Below are 15,526 nucleotides of genomic sequence, written 5' to 3'. Positions count from 1 at the left end.
TTTTTTTTTTTTTTTTTTTTTTTTTTTTTTTTTTTTTTTTTTTTGTATTTTTTAGTAGAGACGGGGTTTCACCGGGTTAGCCAGGATGGTCTCGATCTCCTGACCTCGTGATCCGCCCTACTCGGCCTCCCAAAGTGCTGGGATTACAGGCTTGAGCCACCGCGCCCGGCCAACAATGCCAAATTCTTGTTATATTCTGTCTGTTTCTCTCTCAAAATATTCTGAATTTATCTCAAGTGTACTACACTTCATGTCATCTTAAAAGAGAATACATATGTTGTACTTACTTTACTAGTAATTTACAGAGATAGTTTGTTAGGATAACAACTTTTGGAAACCCTAATGACCCATGTTTTATCATGCATTCATTGCTACAAATTGTTAAATGAGTTCAGAACATGACTGTCTAACCACATCAACAAAATTATAAAAATCACTGCTCCATATATTAGAAAAATACAAGACAGGGAATGTTATTTTTACATATTTAAACAGCTTTTGTTGCTTCTTCATCACTGTCCACTTATGTCCCTTGGATGAATTGGCCATTTTGACTTATAAAAAAGTATGGCATTGTGTATTTTTCTCATTTATATGGATAAGATGGTTTTCTGATATTTTTGAAAAATTAAGATCAACCTACAAAATTTGTTATAATGCGATTTGCATGTGCCCAAAGAGCACTAGTTTACATATACAGTAAATATTCTAGAGAAAGAAGAAATATGATGTTGCACTAGTTTAGTGGCTGTATGAGTAATTGTGGTCTTACACAACCTTTTCAGAAAGGGAGAAAAAGTATCACATCTAAATCCTGAGGCTAGTAATATCTTGATACCAAACTATACAGCTATTATCAGAATGTATAACAACATTATTGTAATGCATAAACAAAAATTTTATAACATTAGAATGATTGTGAAGCCATATCTGAAAGTGTATCAAAAAAGATATTACATTCTTTCTAAAGTGTAGTTTATTCCAAGTATGAAAAGTTGGTTTTGTATTTAACAATTCTAAAAACTCATAACATTAATAGGTAATCAGAACGTTCTATCTTAATAAATGCAAAAAAAAAGTATTTTAATTTTAATTTTTTATTTGCACATCATACATAGAAAATGTGTATTCCTGATAAAGGTATGTGAACAGCCCCCAAACAAATACAAACAAACCTACAAACGTCACATTTAATAGTAAAACTTTAAAAACATTTCTTTTCAAGAAAAAACAAAAATCCTGTTATTATTATTTCAATTCAATATTGTACAGGAAATCTTAAACCTTTTTTTTTTTTTTTTTTTTGGCTTTTGCAAATAAATCAGCTCCTTTATTTGCATTATTTTGAGCACTCTAATAATGATAGTCTTCACTGATATTCTTGAAATCCTGTTGTTTTTTTTTTTTAATAAACTTTTCAAATTAGGCAAGCAAATAAATAAAAGGTAGAAAGCTGGGAAAGGAGAAAAAAACATTTTATAAAATCAAACAACATATTCAGATCACTATGTACATTCTTTCCACTTACTGTATGACTTACATTGTTGTGCTTACCGCATGACTCAGGTCTAACTAGCGTAAGGGACAGTAGATTAGTTGTTATCTTTGAAGATGTTAAATTTTGTTTCAAGTTAAACATAAATAAATAAAAATATTTTTCAAGCAGCCAAATGTAAAGCATTCTATGTGTTAGGACTGATAGAGTACTGTTGGTTAAGGAAGTCTTGGAGAAAGTGTTTCTCATCCTGATTTTGAAGAGAGAGATTATCCCTGGCCAGTCTGAAATTATAGACCTAATTTGATCAATTGTAACTGGCACACTGATAGGTGTTGGATTTAGAACTACAGACAAATGGGCTTGGGCTCTGCTCTCATTAACTCATAGACGTAATAGGGGTCATTTCCGCAGAATAATGTCTTGATTAAAATGGAATTTGGAAGACATTGTCCTGTACTTTTACAATGATTTAATGAGAAACTCACAGAAAAAATACCCTAAGTCAGTTCAATATTTCATTTCAATATTTCAGTTCAATATTCATTACAATATTGTTATCAATTAGGTATAATATGTGAAAATCTATGAAACATTTTTTATTCTCATCAAAGATGATTCAAATCTTCTTTCCTGGAAATAGGCAAATTTTGTCAATTTTTTTCAACTTTCCGTCTCCCGTTTGTTTTTTTTTTTTTTTCCTTCCATCTTGACACTGATTATATGGATTGCTAGTGGCTGAGGTCAAAAGTTTGAATTTTATAATTTACCCTCATTAGAGTGTGTTCAATCCTTTTGAAAATAAGAGGTAAAATGTTAGACCCAATTATTGTTGTTAATAGGGAGTTGATAGCATTTCCATTTGAAATTATTAAATGTAAATATTTCATGTTTCAATATCTGATAAACAGTTTATTTTTGAATGAAAATATTTTAATCTAGGAAACAAAATGTGTTAGAAAATTTCAAAGAAAATATCTTTATGACTGACTCTTTGTATATGTATATATATGCATATGTATGTGTATATATTTATATTAATAAAATACTTTTATTTTTTATATCTTTATTTATTTATATATTATATTTTTTATATTTTATATAAATGTTTATATATTTAATATAAAATTTTATATTTATATTTTTATTTATTTTTATTTATAAAACAAATAAAAATATATATTTATTAATATATACACATACATATGCATATATATATATACACATATACACTCTTTATAAGACATGTGATTGAGAAGGTTGTGGTAAAACAGCTGGTGCTGAATCTGGAATTCCTAGACATTTTGAATCACATTTCTTCTGTCATCAAGCAGCGATTCAATGATTAGTAATAGCTCTGAGCCACTGGGGATAGCTGGGAAAAGGAACTGATTCTAACAGACTGATTTGCTTCCCTTTACTCTACAATTGTGAAAGATCACCATTTTATCTATACTCATAAATCAACTTGAGAACAAAAGTAAAACTCCACTGCAAATTTTGTATTGCTCATTTTTGATGGTTTCATTTCAACAAGTCATAGAACAGTACTTTCATTGAGTTTAGTATGTATATCCAGATGTGTTTTGGGTTTTCTGAAAGCAGCAAATGATACAGGCTTTGTCTTGAGGAAGCTGTGTCATTTGTAAATCAAAATAGACCTGAAAGAGCATGCAAACTTGAGTACAAATACATGGCATAATGTGCAGATGAGCTGGCATTTTATAAATAATTTCCCACCACATTTAATGTATGTTAGAACTAGTTCTCGCCACTACTGAAATCTCTTTTTTCTTTAATCCTATTTATCATAATCAAAATCACAATTAAAGGGAAACTCTTAAGTCAAGATACTGTTTTCCAAGGTAGAATATTTGTGATTCTGTTTACTCTTTGTACATTTGGTTTGTAGAATCTTTGAACATAATTCAAACCACATTTTCAGACTTGTCCATCTTAACTGATGTGTTTACAAATACCTGAATGATAGAGTTAAATGCAAGCTGATCTGATTTCTGAATGGTCATGGGGCTTTGACTTAATTGACTGGTTTGATTTTTCAGCTACTTTTATTTCATTTCCCAAACATTCCACTAGACATGCTAATGAGAAATGAAATGGTCATAATGCTGGGAGCCAGAAGGAAAGGAGTGATAAGCAAAGGTCTGAGTAGTATAAAAATGCAGTAACTGGCCAATGATATTGAGAGTTGGCGGTGTGAGGCAAAATATCTGTGACTGCATTTGAAGTATGCATTGAATTTTGGTAACATATCATTCCTCCCAGCACTGTATGAAGGAGGAAAGACAGAAACTGATGGAGATTTACAGAAAGCACACATATGCAGGATTTTATTCATTCATTCATTTACTCATCCATTTCATTTCAGGCCCGGCATCTAGAATCAAAAAGTCTTTAAGCATCTGATACTAATTCACGAGAAATCTAAGTTTTCAAGGAAATGGTGAATCTTACCTTTCTTTCTGAATATTTTTTCATCAAAGTTTAGTTGGAATTTTGATAAAGCAAGTTCCGGGGGCTCAAGGTTTTAACTGAAGCAATTTTTCAGATATTACTACATTAACTAGATAGATGTTATATGGTGCCTTAAAAACATAAATCAGTGTCTTAATGGAAAGCAGATCAATGTATCAAATGGTTTTAACATGTATAAAAATTATCTCAGAAACTATAGAATTGAAATAGATTTTTTCTTAATAAATAAGACATAATTCCTGGAATAAATTCAAATTACTGAATATAAAGTATAACCTTCATGATGCTAACTCATAATTTACATTCTGTATAAATTAGAGTTTTTACACATGAAAGGAAAAAATCAAGAAAAGGAATGTATTTTCTAGCATCAGAATGCAAACTAACCTCATGATAAATAAGACACATACAAGGAAAAATTAAAATTGTGTTATACAGTTAGATGTACATTAATGTTTGTTTAAAATTTGTTATTTGCTCATGAGTTTTCAGCAGTACTCAATTAGGACTCAATTCAGGTCTTCTGGACTTGGAAAAGGAGTGATTTTCCTTCCTGTAAAATGCTGGACTTATAACTAAAATAGTGTTATAACAATAATAAAGTAAGGGAATTACAGTGTGTTAATATGTATAGGTTTTGAAATTAGAGGTGGTCATGTTTAAAATTTGCTTGACTACTCTCTAGTTGTATTACCTCAACAAGTTGCTTAAACCTACAATGTTTTCTGGGTAGGAATCAGTAAAATTAGAATAATGCATATTGCTAAAGCGTAAGTAAGCTGTGAGGATTAAGTGATATAACAAATGTCAAGTACCTAATGCAATTTACTTTATATCAAAACATCCTTTTTTTGGTATTTTTCTTTTTAAAATGTTAGTTTTACATAATCTTCCTAGTTGTTACCATAATGTATATAGAATTGTGTTTTCAACTTTGCATAATATTAAGCTGTAACAATTGTCTAACGTGCTACAGTCTTCAGGTCATCATTTTAATTTAAAATCATGCAAAGCTTTAACATGCAATAACTGACTAAATCATTATCTGTAGTGGAAGGTTTGTTGTATTCATAGCTCTATGTATCCAGTATACTTAGCACCTTTGTGTCTGATGCTTTTTTCATATGTTACATTTTTCCCTCATTATCAGTTTCCTAAAGCAACAGCATAGTGTGTTCAGGTTGTGACTTTTAGCTTTATAACTCATTAGGTGTATGATGCCCAGCAAGTTAATTAACCTCTGTGTCTCCGTTTTCTCATGTGTAAAATGGAAATAATAATACTTAATATGTTAATAGATAAATTAATTACACCAATATCATATGCACAATTACTACTATTTAAATACAGTAAAATGCTGGGTTAAAGGTTCCATGGTATTTTAGGCTACATATTTGCAAAATGGTTATTACAAGTTACTGCCAATAGTAATCTTAATTTCAGTTTTATTTTCCATTTAAACATAGCATTGATTTCATAATTTTTAAGTGTTAATCAAATATGGTAAATAATTATAACTGCTATTCTGAATTGTTTTGTAGAACTCATGTGTGGAATCCATAAAGGCAGAAATGTTGATCTACTTGCTCCCCACTAAGCAGTACAAAAGAGAATACCTACCACAGTGCCCTACACGTATATGTGTGTGTGAGCACACATAGCGCATATAAATACCCATAGAAAGAATAAATAAATGCTAAATTCCTAACGTTATCTTGGGCTTGATGGCAGAAATATTTGGTATTGAAGATTAGTGAGAATTTCATTAAAGAGAGGAAAGGGGCATATTTTTTCTTTACTCGAAAGACCTGTTAAACCAATTTAGATACTATTGGTCATGGGCCTTTGTTCTGGAAACCAATCTTCTCCAATTTTTGTGGTTTTTAAAGTTTTATTTTCTCATGAAACCTAGGGCTTTTAACTGCAACTTTTTAAAAATTGGAAGACAGGTGAAGTTCTTACATCTCTATAATCATCAGGTGTATCCAACTGTATTATATATGCTCATTGTGTAACACTTGTTGAACTGTACTGATTATTATTCATTATTTACTGTATACCTAGGTAAGCCAGTTATGATTGTCACAGAATACATGGAAAATGGTTCCTTGGATAGTTTCTTACGTGTAAGTAAGATGCACACACATACATATATATGAATAAATGGCTGAAAAGGTTAGAGACACCCTCCAACATTGCGCCAAGCGATTCGGTAATTGAAGTTTAAAGTAAAACTGAAATTTTCTGAGGCTAAATAGACAGAGGAGGGCTGTAAAATTGCACCTTTATTTTGCAGCGTTCATATGTTAATGGTTTATATTTTTAAAACAGATTTGTGAATTCTTCTTCAAAAGAGTCTTTTTGTACTGCCAAGATTCACACTCGTTAAATAAAAATAAAAAAGAATCCTAAAGCAAGTAATAAAACCCACTGATGTAAGACAGAAAGTCTCTTTTTTATTTTAAGTAATCTCAGTCTGATAAAATTATTTAATCACAGTCTGATATAAGACAGACCATCTACTTTCCAAATAGTGCTGTCTACTCAGAAAATAAGCATGTGCTATAATACTAAAGTATATATAGTTTCAATTTAGAGGTATCATTTTGGTGTTAGATATGTATATTAATTCATTAGATTGGTAAGCTTTATACAATTATCTATCTATTATCTATCTATCTATCTATCTATCTATCTATCTATCTATCTATATTTTTTTGAGATGGAGTTTTGCTCTTGTTGCCCAGGCTGGAGTGCAATGGTGCGATCTCGGCTCACTGCAACCTCCACCTCCTGGGTTCAAGTGATTCTCCTGCCTCAGCCTTCCGAATAGCAAGGATTATAGGCTCCCACCATCACGTCTGGCTAATTTTTGTATTTTTAGTAGAGATGGGGTTTCACCATGTTGGCCAGGCTGGTTTAGAACTCTTGACCTCAAGGGATCCGCCCTCCTCAGCCTCCCAAAGTGCTAGGATTACAGGCATGAGCCACAGCACCCGGCCATATTTTGACATACTATATTTCACCATAAGAAAGTGTATACATTAAATTTACGTCTATTTCAACAAATATTATGTTGAACAATTTTATGAATTTCAAGACAATACCAATTACCAGTCATTGCAGGGTATCAGAAAAGACATAGGCCCTGTCCTTAAGGTGCTTTTGGTGCTATATAAATTGAGATATGTAGATGACAGATAGATAAATAGATAAAATATGTAGTATCATTCATAATCATGGAAGAAAATTTTAAATTTTCTAAGAGTGAGAAAGGATATGCTTTATATTAAAATCCATTAGCCAAATAAAACTTTTAATAGCAATTATTTTCACAATTGTTATTTCAAAAATAAACATTTTCAAAATCAAGTGAGTTAAAATATTATGATAAATATTATTTCAAAATTATTGTTTGTAATAAATGGAATTTTTATATTAATACATTATCTATACATTTTAAACCTTGTGTTTCTATTTTAATCCAAGATTAAATTAGATTGGAAGCTGCATTATGTGATTTAGTTTCTTATTGCTTTCTATTTTGTGACCTGCAATTCAGAGGTGGGTAGAAAAATAAATATCCAATAAATATTTTTGACTAATTATGAGCTAATTATTTATGATAATGTTTAAAAACGTAGCATCTACCTTATTTGAAACGATTCATAAAATTTCAGGAAACAAAGAAGGGGAAATAAAAATTCAATCAAACAATTAAATATCAACCTAAACTAGCCACAAGATTCATTTCATTTTGTTGTTCTTAACCTTAATGAGCCTGAGGAGGAGTTAGCTTTTTTGTCACTTAAGCACCAAGAAAGTCCTTGCTTTTAAACTGAAGTCAAAGAATGTTAAGATACTTCCTGTTACAAAGTATTTGATAACATAGCCACTGTGTTACTTTGTTTCAGCCTTGTATCTATTAGCCACATATCTTTGTCTTGAGTGCTTAGGACTAAAGTGTGTATAGTCAGTCTTGTTACAATATTCAATATGTGACATTTTAACCAATAAAGATACATCTTTAAGAAATAGGAACATATCTTAATTGTACATTTGAACTGCTTCACAGAAACACGATGCCCAGTTTACTGTCATTCAGCTAGTGGGGATGCTTCGAGGGATAGCATCTGGCATGAAGTACCTGTCAGATATGGGCTATGTTCACCGAGACCTCGCTGCTCGGAACATCTTGATCAACAGTAACTTGGTGTGTAAGGTGTCTGATTTTGGACTTTCGCGTGTCCTAGAGGATGACCCAGAAGCTGCTTATACAACAAGAGTGAGTAACTCAGATTTTCTCCTCTTATATCGTTGTTTTCCATCTTGTATCATGTTGATTTGTAAATAAGTAGAAATCATGACGCAAAATGTGTTGTCGATTATGTTTTTCACAAAGAAAACATATCTTAAAATTAAAATATTATTATTTATTCTGGGTGAATAGATGGTCACTGTTTTAGCATTTAATGATTTTAATTCTGAAATTCTATACCTTAGTTTAATATTCCCCACCAAAAGCAGGATTCTCTCATTCCTCAAATCTTGATATTTTTAAATGTACCCATCTTTTCACCATGGTTGAGTCACCCTGAGTTAGCAGATTAGATAAATTCTCAGGACCTTATCCCACTACATATCATTTTGAAACACTTTCAAATCAATGTTTAATAAGTAACACCTATTTTTACTATAAAAATGTCAAAACAGTCGTATAAAGGAAAGTTGTCCATAATCGTGCATCCACAGAAAACATTTATAAGATTGTGAGTCAATTCTTCCAAATTTTTCTTCATACTCTTACATACAAACATGTTCATGAATATATTATTTAAATATAATTATTCATAATACAATTGTATGCCATTTCTCTCCATACCAGTACACTTCCTGAATATATTTCATTGTCAATAAATAATCTTTAAATTTTGATGTTTAGTAGGTTGCTGTGTTCTATATTGTTTTATCTTTTTTTAAAGCAAATCCTACTTAGTGAGCAAATTATTATATTTAGTTTTTTCATATTTGATACAAATGTATAAATGATCTGCTTGCATTCATAATTGTTATGAGCCTCATGATTTTCTAATGATACATTCCTAAAAACGAATGTTTTGTGTCAAAGATTATGTGACTATTTTGAAAGCACACTTTACTACACTCTTGATAAAACTAGGTATTATCATTAATTTTATTATTATCAGGATTAATTGAATGTGTATGTTTTAATTTGCATCCATTTAATTCAAAATGTATTTGAATTTTTTGTGAACTTTTCTGTTGCTGTTTTCTTTTGTGTTTGTTTTTTGTTTTTTAGACAGGGTTTCACTCTGTCACTCAGGCTGGAGTGCAGTGGCACAATTATGGCTCATTGTAGCAGCCTCAGACTGCTGACCTCAAGTGATTCTCCCGGGCTCAAGTGATCCTCCCTCCTCAGTCTGCTGAGTAGCTGGGATTACAGGCATGGGCCACCAGCCCCAGCTAATTTTTAAGTTTTTCTTTAAAGAAAATCCTTTCCATGATAAAAACTTAGAAAATATAGATAAACAACAAGTAAATGTCTGATAAGCATTACTATTAATACTACACAAACGTAATTATTAGCATTTTAAATTTATCCTTTCGATTTTTTAAATAAAATTTCACAAGTAAATAACTCTTCTTTTGGCATAAAGTTACAAAAATGAGATTATGCTGTATATACTGATATATAAAATGATTTCAACATACCAATAAATTCAGCACTTTGTGTGTAAATCAATGCCATTTTATCTGCCTTGTTTTAACTTAAAAATATAAAATACATAATTTTCCAGATGATTAAATATTTTTACAGTATTTCATAATGTCTAATACTATATTCATGTACATACTTTAATTAAAGCACTAGTAATTGGGCAGAATTACAATATTTTCATATTATGAATGATACTTTTATGTCATGATATCTATTTCGTGTCTGTCCATGATTACCTCTTTGGGATACTTCTATATAATTAACGTTACAGGATCAAAACGTGTACAAATATGTGAGAGTTTTTGGCATATATATTGCCCAATTGTCTTTGCTATAGTTTTTTATCACTTTTCTCTCCTAATGGCAGTATCTTTCTCCATATTCTCATCAGCCAAGTGAATGGGTGGTTCCAAAGATGGTAGTCTTCTGCTGTTTTCTTATTATCTAATTTTAAAAGTTTATTCCTGATTTTTTTTTTTAAAAAAGCTCTTCCTATTTGTAAATCACTCGAGAACTCCAATAATCAAAATTGTCACATGGCATGCATATCATGCTATATATAATAAAGAACCTAAAATGCCAGGTAGCATTTCATCCTCAAGTAAAGCCACAATAATAGAACCACTAAATAACAATGGCACAATGCTGTTGAGATATGTCTAGATGCATTGATATAGGAGCTAGGACTCTCTCAATGGCTTTTAATAATAAACCCTTTTTATTTTTCCAATTTTCAAATATACCTCATAGTGAATTTACTTTGTTCATGAATCTAAATATTTTTTTAAAAATCTGAGTATTTTTGTAAAGCCCTTAGACACTTAAAATGTGTCCTACACAAAAATGTTTTTCTTACAAACACAATTCAGATGGATAAGAGCATGACAAATTAAGAGAAATTTTGTATCTTGTAGCTAGTTGAATTAAATTTACAAGTGATTACAATTACATAGCTCTGAACACTTGATGAAATTGCAAAACACGGGATAAATACCTCAACAGTGCTTTTGAGTTCTCCTTCTCTGATCACCAGAAAAATTAGCCAATGTATCTGCAACAAAGCATCATTTTAATCACTGAACTATCAGTTCAGTAGACACTATATGCAACAAGGGATACTTATTGTCTTAAGGAGTGTATTTCATTCTACTCACTTCTACCCTTTTTCTAAGGCTATCCATCTTAATCTGTCATGACATAAGTACTTCTAATAGTCCATGAAAAGTGTCACGCTTACTTACATTGTCCTTGTTACAACAATCTTATTATACAAGAAAAATACCTTTAGGATAAATAAAAACTATTTAATAAAAACTATTTGATAAAACACTTTATTTGAAATGTTAAATTTCTGGTTATTCAGTCGGGTTCTAATTTCTATGCCATATTAAATTATTAATTAATTAACTAATTAATTTTTTTGAGATGAAGCCTCACTGTTTCTCCCAGGCTGGAGTACAGTGATGCAATCTCGGTTCACTGCAAACTCCACCTCCCAGATTCAAGCAATTTTCATGCCTCAGCCTCACAAGTTATTTGGATAACAGGGTCTTGCTGCCACACCTGGCTAATTTTTGTATTTTTGGTAGAGACAGGGTTATTCCATGTTGGCCAGGCTAGTCTCAAACTCCTGATCTCAGGTGACCCACCTGCCTCAGCCTCTCAAAGTGCTGGGACTACAGGCGTGAGCCACTGTGCCCGGCCCCATATTAAATTATTACATGAGAGCATCTCTGTCCCTATAAGTAGGCTTGATTGCCAGGATACTCAAAAGAATAGGTTCTCTGGCAGGAACTGGAAAGAAACATTTGTCCAACTTTAGATGATTCATACTATGGAGAACACAGTGGGTTAACTCTAAATGTTTCAGTTACACTGATTGTTGCTTTGTCAGGACCTCTTTAATGTTAGAAGAAAGGTATGGTATGGAAATTGCTCTTTAACGTTTCTGAAATAAAAGTGCAACAGGCTCTTTGCATTTCTGTTTCAGTCTCTGAAGATTCTTAAAAACACACTGAACAAATAGGCTCATTCACTACCAATAAATAGCAGATTCGAGTTCTTCAGTGTTCATCCTTGTATTTACTTGGAACTCTCTCAAATGATCCACGGGAGTCCTGGCTTTCTTCCGAGAAGCTGTAATTTGCATGTGCATTTCTAGAGTAATTTAGACATCGTTGATTTAATCTCCCATAATAGGCCTTATTTAGTACAATAAGTTTATAGTTTACTCTAAATATGAGGTATGGTTATAAAGTAATAGGACTTCAATTTTTTAAAAAAACAAATACACCAAACAGCTAAATGAGGCAGCATTCTAAGTTTTCCTTTTGGAAATAAATGTATACTTACTCCAGGAATGCTGATATTGCACAGAATGTTTTGGGAATTTCTCTTTTGGAATTATATTTAAAGCTAAATTATGACTGATGCTATTAATCAAAAAATTTTAAGCAAGTAGTATTTTGTGATATAGGCTTGACTGAGATAAAATCTTGTCTCGATAAGCAGAGTGGGGTGACTTACGCCTATAATCTTGACACTTTGAGAGGCTGAGGCAGGAAGACCTCTTAAGCTCAGGAGTTTGAGACCAGCCTGGGCAACATAGCAAGACTTCATCTCTGTAAAAAAATAAAAAATATATATATATAAATAATATATATAGTATTTATGTATATATATCTCTATATTTATATATTATATATTATATATTTATATATAAATAAAAATATATATTATATATAAATACTATATATGTTTTTATATATTAAAATAATATAGGCTGGGTGCAGTGGCTCATGCCTGTAATCCCAGCCCTTTGGGAGGCCAAAGCAGGTGGATCACCTGAGGTCAGAAGATCGAGACCAGCCTGGCCAACATGGTGAAACCCCATGTCTACTAAAAATACAAAAATTAGCTGGATGTGGTGGCATACACCTGTAATCCCAGTTACTTGGGAGGCTGAGGCATGAGAATTGCTTGAACCTGGGAGGTGGAGGTTGCAGTGAACCTAGATTGTGCCATTGCACTCCAGCCCGGGGGACAGAGTGAGAATCCATCTCAATAATAATAACAATAATAATAATAATAATAGATAAATAAAAATAAAAACATAAATTCGTCAGGCAGGGAGACACTCACCTGTGGTCCCAAGTACTCGGGAGACAGAGGTGAAAAGATCACTCGAGTCCAGGAGGTTGAAGCTGCAATGGGCTAAAGCCTGGTAATGGAGCGGGACCCTTTTTCAAAAAATAAATAAATAATAATAAATTTAAAATGAGAAAAAGAAAAAAAAGATTATATTTTTGTGCATATATTTTCTGTTTGTTTGTTAACCCAAAGCAGTAAACCCAGCTTAGACATCAGTCTTGGTTATTTGATTTAGTGTGCTCTGATTATTGTTATTTCAGGAAAACAAGTTCACCATTCAAAACAATTTGCTGAGGCATTCCTTTTAGATAACAAATCCTGGTTAATCTGCATTAAAAAGTCAGTCACATTAATAACATTTAACGCAGTTCATCTAGTGTCTGAAGTTTCTAGAGATTAAGATTTGGTGCCTCAGTGCAATGACCCTTTCCTGGTTGATCCTCTGAAAGCTATTGCCTGTAGATAGAGTGTAGTTGCACTGAAGAATTATGAGGGGCATTTCAATCAATGTCAGTAGAAAAGAATAGAGCATGGAATGTCTGTCGCTCTCGTTTTAAAACATCTCTGTGAGAGGCAGGATAGAGGAGTGTATAGAAATTATATAATCTATTTATGTATTTCAAACTTCTTAAACTTTGAAGAGTATTTGAGGAGTTGAGGGAACACCTTAGCTCAAAACTTAATTTATCAGACACTCAGATATTTTCTCACACTGTGTTTTTTTGAGTGTATCACAAGCTTTCCTTCCTTATGTTGTCAGTAGTGTGCCTGATATGAATGGGTCAGCTAAGACAGTACTATACACTTTTATGTTTGTTTTTCCTTTTACATAAGGATATTGTGTAGGGAATCAGATTTCTTTTTCCCCCAATACTCACTTCTTGTTATTTCTTCTCATTTCTCACTACTGTGTTATGCAGAAATTACAAATGTTGATGTTTTCCATTATACAATATTATTATGCATCATGTAATGCCTGTAAAACTCCACTGTACACTCATGGGATGTTCAGAATGAATAAGGCTGTGAAGTTTCAGTATTATTATGAAAATAGTTTCTATCTTGTGGACCCCTAAAATGCTCTTGGGGACCCACATAGATGCTTGGATGACACATTGAAAGCCACTGTTAAGGATACTTTACAGGGACGAAAGCCCCTTAATAACTAAATGAATTTTTTTGTCATTATTCACCGGTGTAAATCTACACTATGGCATAGTTTTATGTGCTATAATGTATTTTAAAGAAGTAGCCTTGAAAGCAGAACTGCAGCTGCACACCAAAGCTGCCAAATCATCTTGAAAGTCCATGGACTTCATTGGGATGGATATGATTAGAGCATTTAGATCCACAAATTTAAATCATCAAAGAAGTTTTGTGTCTGAAAAAAAAAAAAAAAAAACGAATTCTTTTCCTTTGGTTTCTCATCATGTGACTTTGAAAGTATAATTATAACATGTTTGTTGTATTTTTGCCCTGGGTCTACTAATTTACTTTACTTCATTCTAACAGAATCATGACACTGTTGTAGGACAGTTTGCCCCTGAATGATTTTTCAATCTTTGCTCTTATGAAATTTTATTTTCAACTGGTTAGTATTTTTGCATATATGCATTCATGCATCTATATAGATGAACATTTCTATATTCATATGTTGAAATACATGGAATCCTAAATTCCAATATGGTAATGTTTAATTTTCTGTTTTATACAGGATCAAGTTACTGAAAATACAGACTTTTATCTTATTTAGATGTTGTGTAATCCGTCACTTCAATTCTTCCTATGTCCTTAAGTTCATTTTGGGAGCATAATTACCACATAAACTGAGTTGAAAAATTTGAGAAAACAAATTGAGTTGTCCTTGGCTATATTCCCCATTATTAGATTTGTTTTCTTTTTCATTTCTATTCTGAAGTTGCCTACTTAGTACATACTAACTGGATTTTGTTAGAACATTTTCTTTTACATAATGATTTATTTCACTTTTTAGATCTGTGACTCTGTCACATTGATACCAGATATATTCTAGTACAACTTTGTTTTATTTGATTTCATTTTAAGGATAATCCTTCATTTAAGGATTGGTAACTCCAATCTAAGAACATAAATAACAGAAAACAGGAGGCTTTGTTCTGTAACGTTTTCAAGAACTAAAAATCTATGCATATCAAAATTGGTATAATACAAAAGACACATATGAATTTGATAAGTAATATAGTCACATGTCACTTATACCTACATGAAAAAGGTAATAACAAAATATCTAATTTGTGTCCTTCATATCGTAAAAGTATTTTAAGCTGTGAACAAAAAAAAGTCAATGATGAATTTATTGCCTCCCTTCTTATGATCAGTATGAATATGCCTGCATGTAGCATCAGAAAATACAACCATTTATTCAATAACTAGAAAACTCTCAAAGGTTCAGTGATTTCAGTGATCAATGTTGAATCAAAACTTAATGGAAAGTCTAGTACTTTCTACTCATCTATTTCAGAGAGATGAGTAGCATGAACATTTAAACATGTAAAAAACAACTATCCAGATTTATGTGGTGAAAAATTAAAACTATAATTGTGAAGTGGAACACAGGAGCACACAAGTAAAGGCAGGAAAGTAAAATGAAGAATGCAGACAGTCTA

General features: G+C 31.6%; 1 protein-coding gene across 3 annotated transcripts in view; it reads left to right on the top strand.

Annotated features, from left to right (window-relative positions):
- EPHA3 (EPH receptor A3) overlaps positions 1-15,526 on the top strand; it is a 358,445-nt gene that overhangs the window by 305,305 nt on the left and 37,614 nt on the right. For all 3 annotated transcript variants that reach the window (XM_023216053.3, XM_023216055.2, XM_023216054.2), the window contains exons 12-13: positions 6,056-6,117; positions 8,067-8,276. In XM_023216053.3, the coding sequence (XP_023071821.2) occupies positions 6,056-6,117; positions 8,067-8,276 (272 nt within the window). The remainder of the gene's footprint in view (positions 1-6,055; positions 6,118-8,066; positions 8,277-15,526) is intronic.

This window comes from Piliocolobus tephrosceles, chromosome 2, assembly GCF_002776525.5.
Source record: "Piliocolobus tephrosceles isolate RC106 chromosome 2, ASM277652v3, whole genome shotgun sequence".
Taxonomy (NCBI): Eukaryota; Metazoa; Chordata; class Mammalia; order Primates; family Cercopithecidae; genus Piliocolobus; species Piliocolobus tephrosceles.
The sequence above is the reverse complement of the archived record's forward strand: the minus strand, read 5'-3'. Positions and strand labels throughout refer to the sequence as shown.